This window comes from Protomyctophum bolini (assembly GCF_963924005.1).
Source record: "Protomyctophum bolini genome assembly, chromosome: 9".
NCBI classification, from domain to species: domain Eukaryota; kingdom Metazoa; phylum Chordata; class Actinopteri; order Myctophiformes; family Myctophidae; genus Protomyctophum; species Protomyctophum bolini.
The window spans coordinates 32,934,738-32,945,127 of record NC_137870.1 but is presented as its reverse complement, the minus strand read 5'-3'; the positions used below and the strand labels follow the sequence as shown (position 1 = coordinate 32,945,127).

General features: G+C 44.0%; 1 protein-coding gene across 3 annotated transcripts in view; it reads right to left on the bottom strand.

The window, feature by feature from the left end:
• Window positions 1-1,125: 1,125 nt before the first annotated feature.
• dph1 (diphthamide biosynthesis 1) overlaps window positions 1,126-10,390 on the bottom strand; it is a 61,022-nt gene continuing 51,757 nt past the window's right edge. For all 3 annotated transcript variants that reach the window (XM_080771855.1, XM_080771856.1, XM_080771857.1), the window contains 3 exons: window positions 6,762-6,840; window positions 2,574-2,708; window positions 1,126-2,088 (listed from right to left, as the gene is read on the bottom strand). In XM_080771855.1, coding sequence (XP_080627981.1) covers window positions 2,008-2,088; window positions 2,574-2,708; window positions 6,762-6,840 — 295 coding nt within the window. In that variant the 3' untranslated portion in view covers window positions 1,126-2,007. The remainder of the gene's footprint in view (window positions 2,089-2,573; window positions 2,709-6,761; window positions 6,841-10,390) is intronic.

Below are 10,390 nucleotides of genomic sequence, written 5' to 3'. Positions count from 1 at the left end.
GCAAATACAAATGCTCACCAGTCCAAAAATATATCGGAAGAGATAAAAGACTTTGGTTCTCAAACAGAAGTAAAACCTTGTAAAACTAAAGTATTGTGGAAGAATGAAGATTGGACTAATGGAGCCAATTTTACACTAGTGCAGAGGCTACAGACCGATTACTCCTAAAGTACATTTAACAAACAAGCATGGACCTTTTCCAAAGGGTTTAAAGCAGGGTAGAGTTGTCACACTCCACAACAAGGAAAGCAATCAGAGCTGGGGAAATATGGAAAAACTCAAATTTTCAAAAGGCTTATTTGGGTCTGCCCTGATTGTGTCACATCAGCTACTGTATGTTCAGTCTGGTTTAGTGGTTAGTCAGCCAAGCTAATACATAATGTGCAGGTAATCCAAAGCATTATCTGATGAATGGTCCCTCCAGAACACATAGAGACCCACGACTTCTGAGCAGTTGGCATGCTTTCAGTAAAGCGTGCTGAACAAATCAAAATGAATCAGGGATAGAACTTACTAGAAGCAGGACTGGCCCATAGATAGATAGACCCTGACGAAGACCTTTTGGTCCAAACACGTAGGTCCTGTTATTTATTTGCCTTGCTCATCATCAAATAAACTATTACATTTTTCACCAAAGACGGAGTGCCTTGGATTCCTTTCTTTTCAAGTCTGCAATTCACATTTTGACAAGCAGTACTACTTGGAGGAAGGATACCTTTTGTCTATATGGTTTTACCTGTATCACCAAAGAGCACCCATCTAAGTGCCACTAACGGATCCCTGCAGTGCTTCCATTCCTCTATTTCAGGACTGGCCCATGTAAGGATGGTACAATGAAGTCAAGGTATTTATGAATTCTTAAATACAGGAGTATTATTAGGTGGTAGTAGCCTCCCTTTAGCTATTACGTTTGTGCCTTCTCAGAATGTTTTTAGTGGTCAGGTCAGAGTGCATCTCTGCCCACTAGGTGTGCACACATACATTTACACACACTATCACTATTACACACACTGGGATCTATTGTAGCACAAAAAAATGAAAGAAAAATAAATCAATCAATCAATAATACATTTGCTATATTATTTTAATATTTTTACTTCCAGTGATACAAATAAAATAAATACAATCCATTCTATTTCATTTGTGCATAAAATTTTGTCAAAAGATGTTTGAAATATGGCATAAAGGGATTCAAATTGAAGTGTCTGACAGCATACAGTATTGAGTTTATTCAGGGATTAATTCAGGGTTTAATTCCACCCACATTCAGAGGCACGTCCCTTCATACAACCTGTTCAGGGTCATCTCAGCATCTAACTCGACAATATGCAAATCTGGCAGTAAGCCTGAGATATGAAAAGCCTAAATATGTCCCAGCACTGAAAGAATTCTCCTATTAGTGCGATGGAAGATGGCAGTTCTTATGCAGGAATATGACACACTTGTGCACTGCACCCACAAAGGCATATATATATACACTTATACGGCATATGTGCGTGCACATACCTGTATGCCACGCACGCACCTGTATGCCGCGCACGCACGCACGCACGCACGCACGCACGCACGCACGCACGCACGCACGCACACACACCTCATTTCATATGCCAAAATACAAGGATTTAATGACGGTAATCCATTTTGGATTGGAGGGTCTCCAGAGTGTTTCCTGGTGGGATGTGTGAGATAAGTGTAGCTACGCCCATCCCTCAGGTTTGGCATTACTCCTGGTGGGTGCTGTCCACGAGAGGGGCAGTGGAACAAGGCATCCGGGACAAAGACAGTGGTGGTGCAAATATTTGCATACGCGCACACACAGACACAGTCTCACACACACACACACACACACACACACACACACACACACACACACACACACACACACACACACACACACACACACACACACACACACACACACACACACACACACACACACACACACACACACACACACACACACACACACACACACACACACACACACACACACACACACACACACAATCATTTCCCTTGACAAGCACAGGAGATGGACTGGTTCTGTTCACACTTCTTGGTGGAAGTGGCTGGCTCCGAGACATGCTTCTATAGGAAGACAGTGGGAAAGCTTTAGATTAATGCCAGTATCCGCACCCCAGTACCCCCACCCCAGTACCCCCACCCCAGTGAATATGATACAAGAGCAAAATCGCTGGTATGTGCATATACTGTAGTAAACTGTGTATTAATCAGTATTAAGCTCAGTATTAATATTTATGGCTGCAGTGACATGAACGAATGAGACTACATATTTTTTCATTGACAAAAGGGCACACTGCACTTCAAGGTCAAACTCAGTTCTACCAGTAAGAGAGTGGTCTAGATTAGAATCCACTTCTGTTGTCACTACTCACTACGCCACTGGGTGGCAGTGTGGTAATACTAAGCTCCACTGCAAACCACAGAGCACACTGACACTGGCACATGTGGATTCACCTACTATTGCTGCCCCACCTCCCCACCCCCACCCCCTCCACCACCACCCCCACCACACTCACTCACTCTCTCTCTTATCCCCTTACTCTCATCACCTGTGTCTGTCTGCGGGCAGGCCGAGCTGGTTGGTTGTCAGGGTGGTTAGGTGCCCATGGCCCAAGGCTTTGATTGGAATAGAAGTCCATGGGATACACATTCTGCCAGGCCACCTGCTGCAGAGCCACAGCAGCCTGGAGAGAGAAAGAGACAGGGAACAAGAAGATTGATTAACAAGAGTTTGCTGAGACATACGGTACATTTGAGGTAGTTAGTCACATATACTGTAAGTCAAGTCACATTTAATTGTGTAGCCCAGGATCCTTAATCACTAGTGCAGTCCTTTTCTAAACAAACAAAACAACACCCCTCTACAATGTTGTACAAAGCAAAAACAGCTTGTACTGTAGGTCTGCAATTTTCAATATGTATGTCCAAAATATGGACAGTTTGAAAGTGGTTAACAGGAATACAAGCCCTGTTTACGGTAAATGTTTGAATGGCCCCAGTAGTACAGCCCCGTGGAGAAGTCATGGGACAGACTCACACAGCAGACATGTGTCACAATTGAGTCTGGATACATTTAGTCAGAGTTATCAAGGCTGCTGTCTCTGCAGTTGCACTGCATGCCAAACCAGCTGCTGCAGGAGAATGGCAACCATTGCATAATAATTCTAAACTCTACAGTATGTGGAATAGAATTGTCTCTGAATATTTATTGAGTGTATACATGGCATGCATGATTTAACTCTATTCACATACTTAACAAGTCCTAATATAGATAGCTCCCCATGGGATTATTGACCAAATTATTCATATGAAATTATGGGTAGTCAATGAATCTCATTCTTATGAAACCATATGTCCAAAAGCACTACAGCACGTTAACCACTATTTTCGGGCAAAGAGATTTGGTGTAGGGGGTAAATGAAAGGGGCAATATTAGACACCTGGATGCCCCAGATAACTTAAGCAATGTATAGGGTTTATACACTAAAATGCTTAGAAATCTAGCAATGTCAAGGTCAGGAACAATAGTTGTGGCTACTGCACAAGTGCACAGGGACATTTTCGGAACCAGTAGTTTGCTAGCAGTCAAAGATGTGCTGTGGATTTTTTAACACAATCTGTGCTGAAACGAGATAATCTCGTGAATAGCTATTGTACACCACTGTGCCAAAACAAGATTACGATATTTGATTAATTGGCATTAATCTGTAATTTAAAAAATATATATACTTTTTTATTCCCTCACGTTCAAATTTAGACTGTTCTAAGTCTAAATTTGAATCCGACATGCATGTGCTTGGGCGTGCGCTTATTATTCGCTTTTCTGCTCAAAAGGAGAGAAAATCTGAGATTTGGGAGCTTATAAATCCATGATCAACATTGCGCTGATAAAAACCCACAGGCTAGATTGTAACGTGTAACGGGAGGGAATGTGTTAACTAGTGGGGCTCTTGAGCAATCACAGATTGAAATAACCTCTTTAATGTAGGCCTATTTATTAACCCACAATATAATGTATATGACATTTTATTCTATTTACTTGCATAATGGGAAAACTTTAGTGTGGTCACTGGTAATAATTATGCATTTACCTTGCAAATATCACGTCTGTAATAAATGAGTTCGTGAATCCATAAGCCACTGTTATCCAACTCTTTAGAGTTTAGACTACTTCAGACAGAATATCTGACACCTACAGTATTAGCAGGTCCACTCAATCGACAGTCACACCATTGCATCATGCATCCATGGTTGGTCATTCCTGCTATTTCAAGCTGTGACACTCGGCGTCGATCAGCAGGTTTTGTTAGTGAGGTTAGCGAGGTGCGAAAACTACCAGCACAGCCCTAGCGACAGCTCAGCCCTGCTAGCAACTGTGAGGACATTATGCATTAGCCGCAATTTGCAACTCTAGATTTGTTTTATAATGGGATGAATCTAGCGTTTCAATACCCTCCATTGACTTTCAAACTGCAAAGCATTTGTTTCATAAAAATCCACCCTAGATATGTTATGAGCCACTTTCTGTCAAAAAATTCTGTCTAGGTAAAAGTGTTGGGGTTTGGAAGCGTTTGTCACTGAATGGCCCTGCGTACCACCTGTTTTGAATTTTCACATAATGGAGGAGGCAGCAGTGCGACACCTTAATAAAAATGTTTAGTATGTAGTAAGTACTGATAATTAAATGGTGCCGGTTCTAACTTTTTGTTTTATAGTTCAGGTGGTAGTCCAGTGCCAGAATTTGGACCTGGACATTTTGAGTACCCTAAGGTTTTATGTTAGAAATGTTGCTACTTAAAGCATAATGACATTTTGAAAATGTTGCCTTATATTGGATGTTGTTAATGTTACCCCAGCATATTATGCTAATTATGAAAATTGCCCAACATAATTATGCAAGTTAGCATCCAGCAGTTTCTAAATGCTGGGGACCTCTACTCAACATTTCTAACATAAAACTTTAGGGTACTCAAAATGTCCGGGTCCACAATGGGGCTCTATGGGCTGGCAAGCGGACTATGGATGGGTGTTTTGGTTCAATAATAAGTCTAAAACCTTAGTAATAATCAATCAATCAATCTAATAATCATCACACACAGACTTAAAAGGTCAAGTCTATTTATCAGTCCCACTCTAACAGTTCCTAATAATCCACGGGTCACATTACATTGATATATCATTCCAAACAAACTTCTGTTTCTACCATTCTCTTTCCACCATTGCTGCAAATTCAAATAAACCTTTCATCCTCTTTGCAATTCATTAGTTTCCTCTCTGTTCCCATTCTCCTGCTTGGCCTCTATCCTCCATCTCCAGACTCTAGCCACTCCTCTCACTACCTCCCTTTGGAAGATAGCTTCTCCTACTAATCCCTACACTGACAGGAGAGCCAAGTGTGTCTTATTGACTATAAATATAACATGAGACACTGAAAATAAGCACCTCCCCCCACCCACTCCTCACTTGCTATACCCCAGCACACGCGCGCACACGCGCACACGCACACACACACACACACACACACACACACACACACACACACACACACACACACTTTTCCTTTTCATTCCCAATTATAAATGCCAGAGCGCACAGCTGCGTGCAGTACGATACAGTTTTAGTAGGGCAGATGACTATTTGAATTAGCTTGCAACTATGCACACATACGCGCACACACAAATGTAGGTGCAGATCATTAACACGCGCCGGTATTGCTGCCAAATAGCGGCGAGGATGAGTGGCACACGCTCTGCTACAAAGGGCCCCATGAGAACAAATTGCCACTTGCATGCATGCCCCATTTCCCCATGGGGAAATTCTGCCCCCCACCAACCCCCCCCCCCCCCTGTGTCATTAATCAATACTATCACCATCATTGCATGTAGCCCCATTTCATAAAGGTCCGTTAATAACAACTGATGGCCATGGACCAGCACTGGTTGATGCTATCATTATTTGAAATGATTTCCCTCTGAAATGTGTAGTACACAGACTACACAGCAAGGCAATGGCTGTGATAAGATGTACAAAGATCTGCAGCCCGAACAACAAACATCAAGCAAGCCAAAAAGAGAGATAACTTTCAAGACATTAATTCCCTTGGGGCCACAGCACTGCATCTTTGAGGGGAATGATTGATTGAATTAATAGTTGATATCAAACAAATGGCGGCCAAGTCACATTCTGTAATAGCCCATTACCGCCAAACCTATCACAAAGCATGCGTGTCTTCAGAGACTCGCTACCCCATCTGCAGTAGCACATAAACATTTTACTTTGAAATGGATCTCTATGCGCTGCTATCCCATCCATCTCTTTCACATTTAGAAAATAAATAAATTACATATAAATATAACAACAACAACAACATGGCAGTTGCGGAAGCAGTGCACCATTGCAGCCATTAGGGGGAGCTAGTCTCCTGTGCTGCTCTACTGTGTGTGAGAGAGAGAGAGAGAGAGGACCACTATAAAAAGAAGAGTCCACTGCACTCATTGCAGGGTGGGGCGTATAGGGATCACTGTCCATCATGTAGTCCTTATCGTAGGTTAGCTCAGTGGCTACTACAGGACATCTACGAAGGGCTTTAAGGGTGGGAAGTCATACACACCCGTGTGTGCTTTTGCATGCGTGTGTGCACAGTGTGTGAGCAATGGAAGTTTGTCCTCCTTTGATAGTGAGCGATGGCAGTTCCTGGTGTGTATAGAGACTGTAGCAGGCGTGTGTTTACTGTTTACCTCGTATGGAGACAGCAGGGGCTTGGAGAAAGCTGTGCCCCAATCGATAGACAGACGTGGGCAAGCGATCTGGACCCACCTGCAGGGAGGAAGGCAAGGAAGGGAGGCGAGAGAGAGAGGGGGAGAGAGAGAGGGGTGGGGGGGGAGAGAGAGAGAGGGGGAGATAGAGAGAGAGAGGGGGAGAGAGAGAGGGGGGGAGAGAGAGAGAGAGGGGGAGATAGAGAGAGAGGGGGGAGAGAGAGAGAGAGAGAGAGAGGGGGAGGGAGAGAGAGAGGAAGAGGGGGTTGTTGGTTTAGTGCTTTAACACAGATATCAAAGCCTAAGGACTTAAATACTGTATATACAGTGCACGCACACACACAAGTTAATGCCAAGAGAGACAGAAGGGCACCGGGAATGGTATTGTATTGGAGAGGCAGGACACATCTCAGACTGCAGGCTGCACGTGGATACGTGTGTGCACTGACTTGGTGCGCCAAGCCTCTCTGCTCCAACTGATCTCTGGCATCGGTAGCAGAGATCTGTCCTGATTTGCACAACTGCAAACACAGTCACTCTAAGCTATCTGAATGTATATCCAGCAACGCCGGGGAGGGATGCTGAGACGGGGCGGGGGATTGGGGGAACTAACAACAACAACGATAACGCAGGGTGAGAATAGGAGACATGGGGCGAGGGGAGAGAGGAGGGAGAGGTTAGGTGAACATGAATAAAAAAGCAGCCCAGTCTCCACGGAGCTAGCCTACATAGCTGGCAGACATGAGGGGGGGGGGGGGGGGGGGGGTGTGTTGGTGTGAGTATTTGATCGAGAAAGTCATAGAGATAAGGGAGGGAGGAAACGAAAGTGAAAGCGATAACAATATAGATGTAAGTAGATATGGTGGAAGAGAGATGGAGGTGAAATAAGAGAGAGAGAGAGAGAGGGGGGAGGCAAAGGGAGAGAGAGCAAAGAGCCAGGGTAGACTAACAGTGCGTTTTAACAACGGTGAGCGACACTTGAATTTCATTGGCTATCGCCTAATCGCCCACTATTGCCGGACGACGTCGCCCAAAAGATGAATTATTTTCATCTTTTCGGCGTTCCCCCGCCCACTTTTCGACCATCGCCTGTTGGCCTGCTATCGCCAGTAGTTGCCGGGTCCCATAGACAAATAATGCACTTCCGGAAAATTCGTCTGGCTGTCGCCCGCTGTTAAAACGCACTGTAAGTACAATGGCAGTGAGGTGTTTATGTTTATGTAACGAGGAGAACGTGGACGCAGCTGGAGGTGAAAATGAACGACATGAAGATGGAGACCAATGTGAAAGACGCTTACGAATTGCCAGGGTTAGCTCTCACAGATCAATGCTATCCTGCACTACATCTATAAGATAAGAAATATCGACAAGAAATATCGACATCCATGATTTGAGCTGCGGCATACATAAATGCTTGGGACACAACGGCGAAGATGCCCGGTAAACGTCCTCCACTTCGCTCTGGAGGTGGAATGTATCTGACGTTACAATATTATGTTTGATATTAACTCTTTACTATAAAGGTAATACACCCGTCACTCACAGAAAAGTGCATTCTAACTTTATTTACTCAACAGTGCCATATAGTTGGCACTCATTCATATCTGGGGAATGCCCAGTACAACAGTTGGCCAGTGACCTGCTCCCCTGGAGAGATGGGAATTGTTTACCTTGCTCAAGGGCACTTCATGGGTACAACTGAGGGAGGAGAGCGTGCTGCTCCTTCACTTCCCTGTGCAGACAAACTGAGCTAGAAATGTGGTAGAATTCAATGACAACCTTTAGGAATTTCAGCTTCTATTCACACTGGAGCCATTTAGCCTACAAAACATAGTACACATACATACATATATACATTATGGCCTTAGCCAATACACACAGGCTCAGATGACTCAAATTACAGGAAGCATATGTAGGGAGAGAACACAATAGAGGGTATGCACATGCTTAAAGTGAATGGCACATCGAGTGGCAAATCGAGTGGCAAGGCCACTCAGTAGACATTCCTGCATAACCTCCGGGTTATATACAGTATATACAGAGAGCGAGCTTGAGTGGGTGTGTGTGCATACTGTATAGGATAGCACCTGCATATAATATATAGGTATTAGGTAATTAGGTACACCTGAGCTCAATGAGAGTACTAGCAAAGGGAGCATGACCCCAAAATAACTAGCCAAGAACGCTCCATAGAGGCAAGCACTCAGTGAGGGGAATGAGTGAGAGGGAGAGAGGAACCATGAAGAGAGGAGCCATGAAAGAGGGAGGGCAAGAGCATTCTTCCCGAGGAGATCCCTGATTGGTGCACCGTGCCAGAAGGGACTTGGCTAATATTAGCGCAGTGGCTGGTCCAGCTCACTAAAATGCCTGGTGACACGGCAGGTAAGCACGCAGCATCCAGTCCAAATTCAATTTCCAGCCAATATATGGCCTCGAGTCTGCCAAAAGCTAGCTGTAGATGGGACAAAAAGAGAGAGAGAGAGAGAGAGAGAGAGAGAGAGAGAGAGAAAGAGAGCGCCAAGAGACTTCTGCCTCTAGTTTGGGGGTTGTAAACTGCCACATTTTGCCAACAACTAATCTGCATTGTCTTCTACTTCCATGCAGGTGCTAATGAAATGTCCCACCAGCCGTGACAGATCCCCACCAGGCCGGATTAACGATCCAGGGCTCTGTTGCGACCTGCTTTAGTGCCACTATGAGACCGATTTGAAATATTATTTGGGGAAGCGGTTCTTCCTTGGTGTGTTTTACGTCAATCAGAAATGATGACTGTGTTCATGATTTGTGGCAGTTTGTGCACAACGGCCCACTTGTGCAAACTTTGAAAATCTAATCGTAGACAATTCTAATGCAATCTGAAAGATCTGACAAGATACACCACCATCACGTCAGAGATAAGTTGTAGCAATATTTGTGAGTTTTGGACAAAATGTCTAGGAGCAAAAATTAAGGCGGAAATGGGCATGGCCTATATGGGGAGTTGCGCCACGATCATGATGGAAGGAATCCTTCTAGGCCTACTGGGAGTGTGCGTGCAAAGTTGCATGCTGTTCGTGCCTGGCAGACGGATAAAGACAAACAGAGAAACAGCCGTATACTGAGTTCGTTATGTTAGTGTTAGGGGGGTGACTTATTAGGAAAAGACAGGAAATCTGTGTAGTTTTCTCTGATCCAGTGCCTGATTTGGAGATATTTAAAAAAATATATTAGCCTAAGTTAAATTGAGAAGATAAATGCTGAAAGTTTGAAAATGTATTATTACTATTTAAGTTCTTGACAGTCCTCATCCCACTGTCGAACCACCTCTTTAAAACACAATCGGACACATGGCGAGGAATGATAGGGGCTTCCCATTGAGTCATTCTCAAGTTTGAAATATCTAATATGCGATTCTTGCCATGCCTCAAATGTGCACAATATAATAGGATTCTTTGTTATTAAGAGAGGTTCAGTCAGGACAACTCATGAATGGAGTGGAATGAACGAAATATATATTTTTGAATATAAAACGAGCAATACATTTATTATGGTTTGGCGATGAATTGGAGCAGCAAAGGTTTAAGCAGACAGCAGCGCAGCAGTATCAGTATGCAGCAGCCAGCAAGCGGGAT